Source organism: Leopardus geoffroyi, chromosome C2 (assembly GCF_018350155.1).
Source record: "Leopardus geoffroyi isolate Oge1 chromosome C2, O.geoffroyi_Oge1_pat1.0, whole genome shotgun sequence".
In the NCBI taxonomy this organism is placed as follows: domain Eukaryota; kingdom Metazoa; phylum Chordata; class Mammalia; order Carnivora; family Felidae; genus Leopardus; species Leopardus geoffroyi.
Genome location: NC_059333.1, coordinates 114,640,533 through 114,655,751, shown reverse-complemented (window position 1 = coordinate 114,655,751; position 15,219 = coordinate 114,640,533). Strand labels below are relative to the sequence as shown.

General features: G+C 38.2%; 1 protein-coding gene and 1 pseudogene across 4 annotated transcripts in view; both read left to right on the top strand.

The window, feature by feature from the left end:
- The window catches only part of RNF13 (ring finger protein 13), a 165,179-nt gene that overhangs the window by 19,134 nt on the left and 130,826 nt on the right, over positions 1-15,219 (top strand). For 3 of the 4 annotated variants that reach the window (XM_045503296.1, XM_045503293.1, XM_045503294.1), the window contains exon 2: positions 8,416-8,545. In XM_045503296.1, the coding sequence (XP_045359252.1) occupies positions 8,432-8,545 (114 nt within the window). In that variant the 5' untranslated portion in view covers positions 8,416-8,431. Of the gene's footprint in view, positions 1-2,438; positions 2,515-8,415; positions 8,546-15,219 lie in introns of those variants that run through there. The other variant, XM_045503295.1, reaches the window with a different exon arrangement.
- On the top strand, positions 3,725-4,649 carry LOC123611406 (annotated as a pseudogene).

Genomic DNA, 15,219 nt, shown 5'->3' with positions numbered 1-15,219 from the left:
TATGATCAGAGATTGTGATGATGGCTATACCTCTAAGAAACCTGCTTGGTAGTTTTCAAGGATTTTTTTGCATTTTCTCTACTAAATACTTCCTTTGAAGAAATGTAGACTTCTAATTTTAGGAATACTTAGAGTGAATACTTAGAGTGAATACTCCTGTTTTTGTTATTATGGAGAAAGACGGAAAGAGAAAGAGAGTAAGAGAGAGAGAAGGTGGGATGGAGGAAAAGAGGTAGATATTTGTAACTAGCAAGATTTTGTTACCAAAAAACCCAAGTTCAGCTGCTCATTGTTTGGAAGGCCAATACTCAAGAGATTGTTTTTGTTTGAAAAGTAGTATGATTGTGATGAACACCAAGTATCATATATAAGTGACGAATCATTAAATTCTACACCTGAAACTAATGTTTATGTTAATTAGTAATGTGTATATTAATTAGCTGGAATTTAAGTTAAAACTTGGCCCAAAAAAAAGAAAAAGAAAAAAGGAAAGGAATATGAGCTTTATTTAGGAGGAACGCCACCTGGGGAGAGGGTAGATTCTTGTCCAAAAACAAACTCCAAGGTTTGTGCCAGGCCCAAAGAGTTTTAAAGGAACATTAGGGCAGTTAATCAGTAAAAGGGGAGCATAGTGGTCTGTAGCAATTCTTAATTATGTGCAGACTCAGTGGTGTCAGCTTTCAGATGTTATCATTGCGGTGCTCAGAGGTTGTGTACTGAGGTGTGGGGTGGGGGGAGGTTGTACAACAGGGTTTGGTTCTGAGTCTTATTAGCAAACAATGCATGATCTGTAAAACCACAAAGAAAGGTTTAGTTAATCAGTCAGGTTAAAGGTGCTTGCTAAAATTTAGACCATTAGGTTGGCCAGAGGGGCTGAATTGGTGGCTTCAATTTTATTAGAAGGCTTTTCTGTGTGCTTTTTCAAAAACGTTCTAAAGAAACGTCCTCTTTGGAGAAAGGGGAACCTCTTGCAACTGTTCGTGTGAATGCAAACTGGTGCAGACACTCTGGAGAACAGTATGGAGGTTCCTCAAAAAGTTAAAAATAGAACTAGACATTTACCCAAGCATATAAAAATACAGATTCAAAGAGGGTACATGCACCCTAATGTTTATAGCAGCATTATCAACAATAGCCAAACTATGGAGAGAACCCAAATGTCCATCAACTGATGAATGGATAAAGAAGATGTGGTGTATATACATATACATATATATATATATATATATATATATATATATATACACACAATGGAATATTACTCAGCCATCAAAAAGAAATGAAGTCTTGCCATTGGCAGCAATGTAGATGGAGCTACAGTATATTATGCTAAGTGAAAAAAGTCTGAGAAAAACAAATACCATATGATTTCACTCATATATAGAATTTAAGAAACAAAACAGATGAACATATGGGAGTGGGGAAGAGAGAGGGAAACAAACCATAAGAGATCCTTAAATATAGAGAACAACTGAGGGTTGATGGAGGGAGGTGGGTGGACGATGGGCTTAAATGGATGATGGGTATTAAGGAGGGCATTTGTTATGATGAGCACTGGGTGTTATATGTAAGTGATGAATCACTGAATTCTACACTCCTGAAACTAATATTATCCTGTATGTTAACGGACTAGAATTTAAATAAAATCATGAAAAAAGAATGTCCTCAATAGAATGCATTCTATTTGAGAGTGATAAGAGTCACAACAAATAATACTTTATTGAATTCTGTTATAGAGGCTGCAGTAATTGAATAAATTCGAAGATCAGAGACTGATGAGAATTGTAATGGGGAAGAAAGGTATAACACCCACTCTGCATGATGAGTCAGGGGTTCTGGTTGATAATAACACTCTAAATGGGTGTAACCTGACATCAGGTTTCACTAGCTTTGTGGAAGGATACAGGCTGGGAACATTTCTTATCAGCATAAGATATATCTTAACTGAGAAGCCTTATGTTCATTCAGGTACAGCTTTGATACTCAACCAAGAGTATACTGAATTGTGACAGACAAGCGTATGTGGGCGGCTATCAGAGCAGCATAGGAGAGTCTCCTATAGGAAAGGAACCCCTTTTCGTAACAGTCCGTGAGTAGCTTCCAGGTTTCTTTAAGGGTCATACTTGATTTCAAGAGAGATTACCCCTTGGGGAACGTTTTTGTTTTTGTGACAAGCTTTTATAATTAACAGTCTTTCCACTTGTCATTCTTTTCATCAGTTAGGAAGTCATTTTTACAGTAAGTAATGTTGTCTAGTAATACAATTTGACTTAACCCAGTAGTTTAGGTGCTACAAGATAGTATTGAAGGATTTAAACTTATTAACCTTTCTCTCCAGAAGATTTCTTGGAGATTTTTGTGATTATTTTTTTGTGTGTGTGATTTTTTTTTTTTTTTTTGAAAATCTGTGTTAATAACTATGGATCTTTTTTTCACAGAAACTGCATATATTTAAACAAAATTTGCATATAATATCATAGGATTCATCATTTTCTCCTGAATTTTCCTTTGAAGGTAGATGATTGTATTTTAATTTCTGGCTAACACATGATTGTTATAGATGATATATATATCACAAGATATAGAGCTGGTGACAGCAGAGTGCATTTTTTGAAATTGTGAGTTGATCAGAGCAAGGGTACCTGTTGGACTACGGGGAAATAAAAATGTTTAGTTGGACAGACTCTGAAAATTTTAGACTGTTTGCCACTTCTTCAACATTTACTTCTGTTGATTGCCTTCCTTCCCCCCACATTCATTTCAAAATTCTTTTCTTTCTTAACTTTTGTGAAATCAGTCTCTTTCTTTGTTTTCCCTTTCTCTTGACCCTTAAATTTATATACTCTTTAGAGTTTTCTTTAACCCTCTTCTTGATTTTCACTTTTGCGTTAAAACCACTTTAGCTATCACATATTTGTTGATGATACTACATCTCTCTGTGCCTTGGGTAGAGCTCCTGACTTCTATTTATTGCATTCTGTTTACATGCCCACCAGAATATTTCACAAACATTAATGAAAAAAAAAAAAAAAAAAAACAGCCCCAATTGTGCTCACCTCCACTAACTATAGTTCTCCTTTGGTATTTCCTGTTTTGTCTATTGGCAGCACCACCCAAAAACTCTCTTCCTCCTGTATTCCACTGCTGTTAAGTCCTTATATGCATTTTTGTATTTATTCCACAGAGTTGTCCTTTTAAGTCCTAAATAATTCTCCTTTTACAGATAAAGCACCTTAATCATTTTGTCTCAAAATCACACTGTTCGTATGTGTCAGTGCTGCATCATAAACCTACGTCTATCAAATACTGGATCTCCTATTTCTTACCACAAGTAGTATTCTTATAATACTACTACTCACTTCTGTGACTTTAATCTAAAAAAAATAAGAGTGTGCCTATGGAGTTTAACTACAAGAGTATTTATTGTAGAGTTTATAATAGTCAAAAAATTTTCTAACAATAGAGATTCTGTTTGATCCATTAGAGCGCATTCCATTAAATCCATTATAGTGCATTCACATGGAATGTCATGTGGTCATTATATAGTGTTTTAAACCAGTAGTTCTCATTTTGTATAAACAAAGTCATGTGTGGAAACCCAGTGTATGAAATACAATTAAAAAAAAATGTCCTCAGGTACCCTCAGGAAACCCAGTGTATGAAATGTCTTCAGGAAACCCAGTGTATGAAATATAATTAAAAAAAAATGTCCTCAGGTACCATGATGGCGGATGGGGCCAGTCAGGTGCTCCTGGGCTCTGGCCTCACCATCTTGTCCCAGTTGCTCATGTAGGATATGAGCCTCTTCCTCCAATAGTAGGATGAAATATTTTTGGTTGGCAAGTAAGTCAGCTTCCTGGTCTGTTTTGTTATGCTCAGCACATTGCAAACATCCATGGGAAGTGTAGGTTTTTCACAGGCTTAACTCCAAGACTGTTCAGGAGTCCTTGGAACTGTGGTCCATGGTAAAATTTTACAGCGTTACCAGGAATGTGACAAGGTTGACTATTTAGGCCCTGTAAATGTACAGAAAGAAGTCACACCCTCCTTCGACCAATTTATCAAGGAGACGACTCGAAAGATGGTGGCTCATTCTGCTGCTACCCTCGTCACACCTTCCACACGATTAGTCTGGGATCTATGGAACAATTCATTGGCAGAAAATCCAAGTATTACGGACTTCGTGACTCCATAGTAACCATCTATTGCAAAGAGGGCATCCTAGGACTTTTGCAGGTCTTATTCCTTGTCTCCTAGGTGATATCACTTATTTGTGGCTCTGTAACTCACCAGCCTACCTCATCAATACCTATGCACTGGATAGTGCAGTTTCCACCAGGAGTGAAATGAAGAGTTATTCCCAAGCTGTCACAGGATTTTTTTTTTGCCAGTATATTGACCTATCCCTCTGTGCTTGTCTTTAATCTTGTGGCTGTCAACAACTGTGCGTTAGCTGGTGGGTCCCCTTCCTACTCCCCAATATATACTTCTTGGATAGAGTGCTAGTAATGCTACAAAAAGACAGAAATAGGAGCTGAGGAAATAGCTTGTTTTTTCTGGATGGTCCCCTGTAGGAAGACTTATTGTTGTGACCTGAGAATGTTAATTTGAAGATGTGGGGCAGGGACAGTGACATTTCTTTCTTTTTTTTTTTTAAAGGGACTTTTTTTTTTTAATGTTTATTTTTTATTTTTGAGAGACAGAGACAGCATGAGCGGGAGAGGGGCAAAGAGAGAGGGAGACACAGAACATGAAGCAGGCTCCAGGCTCTGAGCTGTCAGCACAGAGCCTGATGCCGGGCTTGAACTCACGAGCTGTGAGATCATGACCTGAGCCGAAGTTGGATGCTTAACCAACTGAGCCACCCATGCGCCCCAGCAGTGACATTTCTATAGTCCCAGATGCACGGAGTAATGGGAGAGAATGTTGATTTGTATACAGTGTGGCCGCTTTTTAAATAGTCATTTGATCTTGGAAAAAATGTTTGAAAAGTGTGGAAGCCCCAGAGGGTTTCCTGGACTGCTAGCTGCTTGGTTCTCCAGGGGATGCTATGGTACAGGGTTTGAAATTTTTAATTTTTTCAAGTACAGTTAATGAATTAGGAAAATATTCACAATATATGAAGTGAAAAGATTACAGTTAACAAAACAATGTGCACATATAGTATATTCCCAGTTTTGCTAAATATATATTTGAATGTACATATCACTAAAAGAATGGAAGGTTACACACCAAAATATGGATGCTGGTTATTCCTTAATTTGGTGATTATGAGTGATTTAAATTTTTTGCACATTTTCAACAATCTATAAGGACTGGTTTTATAAAGAGAGACAATAAAAACTCCAGAACGTGTTATTTTTCAAAACGTAATAAAAGCAAAAAGAAGTGTAACCAAACCCACTGCCTGTTGTTAAATACACACGTACATGTTCCCCCTCCCCTCTGTCTCTGCTGTCTCATATCCAGAGTAAAAGAAGGAACAGTCCAGTGGCTATTGTGCCTTGAGCATTGGTTTGAAGTCCTTGAGTACCTGTGTTAAGCATAGGGTTAACCTTTTGAACATCAACTTGAATATCGGTGTTACTTTCAGTTGGCCTTTACAGTGTGGATTTATCTTTATTATTTGTTTCTTTTTGCTTCTTTTGAGTATATTTTGTTCTTTTCTGAAGTTCTTGAGATGGAAGCTTAGATTATCAAAATGAATCCTTTCCTCTTTTAGGAATGTATGCATTCAATGCTATAAATTTTCTCTCAGCACTGCTTCAGCTGTGTCCCACAAACTTTAATATGTTGTATTTTCATTTTCATTCAATTCAATGCATTTTTTTACATTTTTCTTGAGACTTTTTCTTTAGTCCATGGATTATTTAGAATTGTGTTGTTTAGTTTCCAAATGTTTAAAGATATTTTTCGTGGGGTAAAGTCCAGAGAAAACTAGATATAAGCTTTTAAGAGTCCTTTATCAATGGAGTCACGCAGGATATACTTAATTCCTCAGCACTAAGTTATGACAACACATGTGAAATGCTCAGTACCCAGGGTTTATATTGGGCACTGTTCAGTGATTCAGTGCTCAGGGTTTCTATTGGGGACTGTGCTTGTAAGTACCCTCTACCTAGCATTCAGAATTTCAGATTATCAGAAAGAAAATGTGTTTTCAACATAACCACATTATTTGCAGAGTTCAGACACAATGAGACGTTCTTATCAGGGAATGATGGGAACCTTCCTGAAATAAGAAGGGCCAATTCTGCAAGCAGGTCTTTCTAATGATAGCAGCCTCAGGCCTGCTATGTTAACTCCTTTCTGCACAAAGGTATATTATAACATGTATTTCCTAAGAAACTAATAGCAACAAATCTATACTTTTTTTTTTTTTTTTTGAGAGAGACAGAGAGAGAGAGAACACACAAGCAGGGGAGAGGAGCATAGGGACAAAGCCCAACTTGGGGCCCGATCCCATGAGCCTGGGATCATGAACTGAGTCAAAATCAAGAGTCGGATGCTCAACCGACTGAGCCACCCCAGCACCCCCAAATCTATACATTTTTTAAAAAGCTTTATTGACATATAATTAACATACCATAAGATTTACCCATTTAAAGTGAACAGCACACACACACAAAATAAAGTGAACAGCACAGTGATTTTTAGTATATTTATGGAGTTGTGTAACAATCACCATAATCTAATTTTAGAAAATTTTCTTCACCCCTAAAAGAAACCCCATACCCATGGGCAGTCATTCCCCATTCCTAGCTGCCCACCAAGTTCCCTTGGCTCCTACCTGCAGCCCCCCAGGCAATCCCTAATCCACTCTTTGTCTCTGTGGAACAGATCTATACATTTGACATGTTTCCAACTTCATTTCTTCTTTGATCTTAATGGTTTTGTAAGAAGGTAGTTCAAAAATTGTTCAGAGGCATTTCTCTTTCAGTGTGTGTCAAAGAGTCACATTGTTGATACAGAGCCTTATCAACAGTAATCATCATCAAAATTAGTATTACTTGAGTTAGTGGCATTTACTGAAATAGTTCATTATTAAGGCCCTTGTCTCTGGGGTGCTCAGTCAGTTGAGCGTCTGATTCTTGGTTTCGGCTCAGGTCATGATCTCAGGGCCATGGGATTGAGTCCCTCATGAGGCTCCGTGCTGAATGCAGAGCCTGCTTAAGATTCTGTCTCTCTGCCTCTCTCTTTCTCTCTCTCTGTCTCAAATAAAAATAAAATAAAAATAAAGGCCCTTGTCTTTGCAAACTTTGTTCTCACCTTTAAAAAAATATGTTATACTGATCGTTGAGGCCTACCAAGAGAATTTTAATCTTATTATTTGGTTATTGTTTAGTCCTTTAATGGTATCTTTTTGCTGCAAGATAGCTAAGGACTCATAGAAAATTGGGTGAAGTTGGAAAAGGTAGCTGCACTATTGCCATTAGGATGTAGAGGGAAAAAGGTACATACATCATTAGGAGGGACAGAGCAAAGCGTATTTATAATATGTGGCTGGTTTTTCTCTTATATTCTCTAAAGTGGGTGCAATATGCAAGAATAAATAAAAAGTTAATTTGCACATGAAATTATTAGTTATATTTAAAGAATTATAAAAATTCTTTAAAATTGTAGGTGTGCCTGGGTGGCTCGGTCAGTTGAGTGTCTGTCTCTTGATTTTGGCTCCAGTCATAGTCTCATGGTTCCTGGGTTTGGGTCCCATGTTGGGCTCTGTGCTTACAGGGTGGAGCCTGTTTGGGATTCTCTCTCTCTCCTTTCTCTGTCCCTCTCCTGCACATTTTTTTAATAGACATTAAAAAAATAAAATTGTAGGGGCGCCTGGGTGGCGCAGTCGGTTAAGCGTCCGACTTCAGCCAGGTCACGATCTCGCGGTCCGTGAGTTCAAGACCCGCGTCGGGCTCTGGGATGATGGCTCAGAGCCTGGAGCCTGTTTCCGATTCTGTGTCTCCCTCTCTCTCTGCCCCTCCCCCATTCATGCTCTGTCTCTCTCTGTCCCAAAAATAAATAAAAACGTTGAAAAAAAATAAAATAAAATAAAATTGTAAAAATTGTAAAGCAAAGGGATTTTTTTTGTGTTTTTTAGTCATTATATTCATTGAAATCTAGTTCCCTTCCTAACTGAATTAGTAGACAAGCCGTACTACATACTGAGAACCATGGAAGGATATTTGTTTAGTGGTTAAAACACGGAACTTAGTTACCATGAGTTATGTGGTTATTGACTAACTTTGGGTGTGTACTTAAATGTCCAAATCTGTCTAAATTCTTATGCTTTTGAAATATGTTTAATTTTAACGTTAACACATTTATAAGATTTTTTTGGACATCAGGAATTAACATATTAAGTGATTTGTTTTCAGGGACCAAGTACCAGAGCTCATCGTTACTTATTTGCTTATCTTCCAGGTGATTTTACAGCAAGATGCTGCTCTCCATCGGGATGCTCATGCTGTCAGCCACACAAGTCTATACCATTTTGACCGTCCAGCTCTTTGCATTCTTAAACCTACTACCTGTAGAAGCAGACATTTTAGCAGTAAGTACAGTAAGATTTATTCATGTTTAAAAACATCCCTTAAAGAAGAGCTTTTAAGAAGTCCTAAATGGTAAGACGTTTACCTATGAACATACAGGCACGTACACATGGTTTTTACTTGGAAGTGGAGGGCTTTACTCGTGTTTTTATTGCTTAATATCTAACATAAAATCTCACATACAGTAAGTACTTGATAAATGTTGCTCTTGAGAGTGTGTGCATTTTCAAGAGTGCTCTTGCACACATGAATCTACATGTTGTGTATTTGTACAGAATCTTACTGTTTTTCTTGGTAATTAGCATAGCTCTAATGACTTTGATAACAATATTTTTTTTAATTTTTAAATTATTTTTTAATTTTTTAAAATTAAATGTTTATTTATTTATTTTTGAGATAGGGTGAGAGAATCCCAAGCAGGCTCTACAGTGTGAGTGCAGAGCCCAGCATGGGGCTGAAACTCACAAACTGTGAGATCATGACCTGAGCCAAAATCAAGAGTCAGATGCTTACCCGACAGAGCCACCCAGGCGCCCCTGATAACATCACTTTTTTTAATGTTTATTTATTTTTGAGAGACAGAGCCTGAGTCGGGGAGGGGCAGAGAGAGACAGAGACACGTTATCTGAAGCAGGCTCCAGGCCCCGAGCTGTCAGCACTGAGCCTGATGCGGGGCTTGAACTCAAGGACCATGAAATCATGACCTGAGCCAAAGTCAGATGCTTAACCAACCGAGCCACCCTGGTGCCCCAATATTAAAAAGCATTTTTTTTAAATGTTTGTTTATTTTTGAGAGAGAGAGAGAGAGAGACAGACAGACAGAATGTGAGCGAGGAGGGGCAGAGAGAGATGGACACACAATCCGAAGCAGGCTCCAGGCTTTGAGCTGTCAGCACAGAGCCCGACACAGGGCTCGAACTTACAAACCGTGAGTTTATGACCTGAGCCAAAGTCGGACACTTAACCGACTGAGCCACCCAGGCACCCCTTGATATTTTTAAAAATTATATAAGATGCTTATAGGAAATTTCAACCTCAGATTAATATTAATGAGAAGGGAAGCAGAATGATCTGATCTTTGATGGTAGATAGAAAAGTTTTTAGAAAAGAAGATTGCTCTTCAAAACCTTAGTATTTCTTTCTAGGTTGTTTTACTGTCCTCTGCACTGGGAAGTGTATATATTTCCTGTTTCTCATTTCTTTGAAGCCAGAAAAAGAACTAACTGTGTGTGTATGTATATATGTGTGTCTACACATCTATACTCTAGGTGCTATGCTAAAGATTTATTATTTTAAATTTCTAGGTGCAAGTGATTTGCTTAATGACATTAGGTCACTCTAGAAACGGAAGGGCCAGAATTGTTGCTGACCGAAGCTTGATGTGGTGCTCAGCCATGTTTCTGTATACTGTGGTACTTGTGGAAGTGTTGAGGATCATTGTGGAATTTGGGAGAGCCAGACTGGTTTCTGTATCCCAACTTTTGAAGCATAGCAACTCAAATCCCTATGAGATTTCTCACTGTTACCCTCTTTAGTAAGGAACTGGTTGATTAGATTTTTCTGGAATAGTCTAGATGGAGTAGAAGTGGAACCTTGAAGGACTAGGAGTCCATTGATATGCAAATTTCCCTCTAACTTGGTCCCCAGAGTCCTTGGAATAGTCTTGGGATGACTTTTTTTTTTCCTAAATATTTTTTTTTAAACGTTTATTTATTTTTGAGACAGAGAGAGACAGAGCATGAACGGGGGAGGGTCAGAGAGAGAGAGAAAGGGAGACACAGAATTGGAAACAGGCTCCAGGCTCTGAGCTGTCAGCACAGAGCCCGACGCGGGGCTTGAACTCATGAACCGCGAGATCATGACCTGAGCTGAAGTCTGATGCTTAACCGACTGAGCCACCCAGGCACCCCAGTTGGGATGACTTTTGAAGTGAAGTAGAAGATTTATGGACTGATAGGGAATGAAGTCCTCCATGTCTGGCTTTTCTCCTTTGATTTCTTTTATATTCTCCTCTCCCCTTCTTCTGTTTTTTGTAATATCTGCCACTCCTTTAACTTCCTTCTTTCCTTTTTACCTGAAGTGGATTGTTATTTTATGGTTTAGCTATGTGATGGGTTAAAGGAGCTTCAGTGGACTGCTCTGGGAACTTAACCAGCTGTGTGATCTTAATCAAATTATTTAGCCACTGTAAGTGCTTCTGTTTCTTTATTTGTAAACTGGTATGTTGTAATGATGGTTAGATAAGGTAAACTACTTAGAACAGTATCAGGCACACAGTAAATGCTTTATCTTTTTTATCTTCATTATATAATCATTCTCCTCATCCTTCGCTCACTTCCTTGAGCAGTATATGAGACGGCCCAAGGTGTTTGCTTTTTTGTTAATGGAGAGACAAAATAAAATATTAGGTATAGAAGAACAATCAGTGCTTGCCAGCAGTATTCCGTGTGTTTCAGGCAGGTAAATGTGGAATGTATGTTGATATCATCTAGGGAAGGAACCATCAGAATGGGACTTAAATCTGGTCATTATGCTGACACCAAAGGATAGAAGGCTGACCATGCAGAAATAGCTGGAGGGGAGTAGATTGTGAAGGCAGTAACTAGTAAAAAGAGGAACTAAATATCAAGGTAGAGGAACTAGATCAGTAACACAAGCATCGAAAGGAAATGAGTCAAGAGCAAGAAAATGTTAGCTTTTCCTTTTAAGTGAGTAAGAGCATCGTGAAATCTGAGTGGAGATTTAAAGAAGTTGGACATCAGATTAGTCCATTTTGGGCTGGTATTAGTATGCTCCTTTTGAAAAGATAAAATTCAGATGATTTTATTTTTGGCGGTTGAATTCTACCATTTGTTAATTCCCTGACAACAGTGTTTGTCCAGCTGGTTAGAGTTCTAAGAGAATATGGAGATGCTACTATAGTGTGTTGCTGACTACTCAGTAAGTCCCCTAGATTGTGAGTACCTGGAAGGCAGAACTATGTCTTACTATACTTTGTTTCTGGTGCCGAGTGAGAGTTACATGTAGTAGGAATTTGAACTGATTACTAACTTTCCTTGGAGATTTAATTTTTTCATATTTTCTTTTAATAACATTTATTCCTTGGTACTTGATTTTTTAAAGTTTATTTGAGAGAGAGTGGGTGTGCACTTGTGGGTGGGGAAGTGGGGGGGTGGGGGAGAGAGAGAGAGAGAGAGAGAGAGAGAGAGAGAGAATCCTAAGCAGGCTCTGCATTAACAGGGCAGAGCCTGATGTGGGACTCCATCTCATGAACCGTGAGATCATGACCTGAGCCAAAATCAGGAGTCAGACATGTAATCGACTGAGCCACCTAGGCACCCTGATACTTTAAATGATTATTATTTCTGTTAGCAATTCATCTTCATCATCTTTTATCATATCTCTCTTCTTTGACCCAAAATGAAATGTGACATTATGAATTATGTAGGTTTGTGTCTAGAAACATGGAGCTTTAGATTTGGCAGAGGCATTACACTTTAGAGATAACCAGATCGATGTGGACTATTCTCAGGTATATAGGCTACAAGTGACTTGTTAGCTTTGAGCTGTGCCATGATCTTACTGAAAAGTAGTACCTATCTTAATGTGGTTTCAGAGAGAGTCAAACAAGCCGATTTTGGTTTACTCCCAGTCTGCCTTTTGATTCTGTTGTAGGGATTTATTTGTCAGAGAGAATTTACTTCTTGGTAGGTAGTTGTGAGGGTCAGTGGGCAGAGTAAGAGAGAAGCATCCAGTGGTTAGTGGTCTGAATGGATCAGATTATATAGCATGGTTGTTAAGAGCTCCTGCAACAGATTTGAAAACTGAATTGAAATCCAGTTCTGCCACTCTGTAGTCGCGTGACCTTGGACAAATAGCTTCATATCTCTTAAGTCTCCATTTACTTATGAAATGAGACTGTATGACAGACAGTGTGGGGCACTGAGTTAAGAGCCAGCACTCTGGGACCTGACTGCCTGGGTGAGAATCCTGGTTCTTCTAATTTACTAGAGCAAGTTCTTTTCTTTTCTTTTGTTTAAATTAAATATTATAATTATATTTTTTTAGAGAGAGAAAGCATGAGCGGGGGAGAGAATCAGAGGGAGAGACAGAAAGAATTTAAAGTAGGCTCCACGCTCAGTGGCATGCTTGATCCCATGACCCTGGGATCATGGCCCCAGCTCAAATCAAGAGTCAGACACTCAACCAACTAAGCCACCCAGGTGTCCCTAGAACAAATTTTTGTTAACATTTTGTGGCCAATCTGTAAAATGAGGATGGTAAAATAGTGGCCTACTTTATAAGGATTTTTTAAGGATTAAATAAATGAACACCTGTTAGGTGTTTAACATGATCTCCTAAATGCTCAATAGTTGTTAACATTTGTAACTTTTTAAATTGAATTAAATCTGTTAAGCCTGCTGTTGAAGGAAAGAATTGGTTAAGGAAAAGATTTTTTTGAAAGAAGTGGATTAAAACTAATACATGGCAGTAACTGGAGATGGAATTCCAGAGAGGAGTAACTTTATTTTCTACTTCAGAAATTTTAACAGTAAGCATTCTTTTTTTTTTTTTTTAATGTTTATTTATTTATATTGTGAGAGAGAGGGAGAGAGAGAGAGAGAGTATGTGAGTGCGCATGCATGCACATGAGGAGGGGAGGCGCAGAGAAAGAGGGAGAGAATCTGAAGCAGGCTCTTTAGTGTTAGCTCAGAGCCTGACTTCGGGCCTTGATCTCATGAACCACAAGATCATGACCTGAGCCGAAATGAAGTGTCAGACACTTAACTGACTGAGCCACACCCAGGCACCCCCACAGTGAGCATTTTTTAATTTCATGAGCAGCAGTCCACCCTCCAATACTAAAGTAAAGCACTTTTGTGCTAAAGATGTTTTTGTTTTGTTCATGATAGAAATATTGTTTTCTTTTTAAACAATGTGAGTATAAGAGGCAGTGTGGGACAATCCTTATTTTGCTGTTAAGGAAAGTCAAATCAATTTCAAAATGTATCTCACTCAGTGACCAAACTTATTTCAAGTCCCACTGTTACAAGTATTGTTGCTCAAGCTAGACATTTTATTTCTGAAATTTTAGCCAAAAGAGTGAAACACGTTAATAATAGGAAGTGATAAGATAAAAAGCTTACTGCAGTTGTAGATTTTCCTCTCCTGAATTTAAAAGTACATTTTTCAAAACAGTACTACTTGCACACATTTGTGTCTTTTCTTTGGTCTATCTATATTGATGTAGATCAATTTCTTTATTTTACAGTAGAGTCTTTGGTCTTGGAAGAGTTAAGTGACTTTCTCAAGTTCAACACTTAAATCAATTGAAGAGAGGTTTCTTACTTAAGAGATTAAAAGATACATGGTGGTAATGGATATAAAAGCCCTTTGTGACTGTAAAGCACTTTGTGAACCATAGAGCACTCTGCAAATATGAATTCTTGTTACAGTAGGAAATTACCCTGAAACAGTGTTGGCTTCCAAGTATACTGCCAGGCTGACTATCCCAGAGGTAATGGATGGGTTCAGTGACCAAATACAGATGTTTGAATCACACATTTTATTGAGTTAATTACAAACATACAACGAGAAGTACAGGTAGAAGATGGTACCTGGTAGTACCAGGTAGAAGAAGTACAGGTAGACGTTAAGACCCTCAGGATAAGATTCAAGTGAAATGCAAGAACCACACAGCTCAAATCCTGTATTAACCGTTATTAGCATACCCAGTCTGTCTCTATGCTACATCAACTTTCTCTAGTGACGGTGTGGTTACCAGGACCTGAGTTGAGGGTGAGCAAGGGGAATTGACAGATGGAAGGTGTTCAGATCCAAAATTTTTTGCTTTATTGAAGACACTTGAGATATTTACATCTGAACGTAGCTATAACTTGTTCTTACCCACAGAACTGTTTTTCTGCCTGTGTCTGGCAGACGACACATTAGGCTAGAATGGGGATCACCAATGACTGATTGAGCAAAGCTCTCAGTCTGCATTTGTGACCTAATCCATGCTTTGTGAACATTTAAAGTTGGCTTGATCTGGGGCGCCTAGGTGGCTCAGTCAGTTTAAGCATCTGACTCTGGATTTCATCTCAGATTATGATCCCAGAGTTGTGTGATCGAACCCTGCATTGGCCTCAGCACTCTGAGCATGGATCCTGCTTCATTCTCTCTCTCTCTCTCTCTCTCTCTCTCTCTCTCTCTTCCCCCCCCCTCCCCCACCTCCCTTCCTCTGCCTCCTCGCCTGCTTGCGAGTGTGTGCACGCTCTCTCAATAAATACATAAATAAATAAATAAATAATAAATAAATAAATAAATAAATAAATTCACAATAAAGTTTTGCTTGATCCTTTCGCACTGTCCTTTGCTGTCTATACATAACAATCTCACTTTGTTCCATCTTTTTTACCTATATTCAAAACAATGTGTTCTGTTTTTTTTTTCTTTCTATTTTTGGCCTACTGTTTACAGAAAGCTGTCTTAACTTCTAATACATCAGGTAAGCATTGCCTGTGTTTCAAAAGTTACTTGTTTACTATCTTTGCCTAGTTTCATCTATCTTCCTTGTTTCTCTGGTTTTCTCTATAGCAGATTAAACATTCTTAAATAATACACCAAACTCATTTACCAATCATCATTACTATTATCTTCTACAATTATAGAGAAA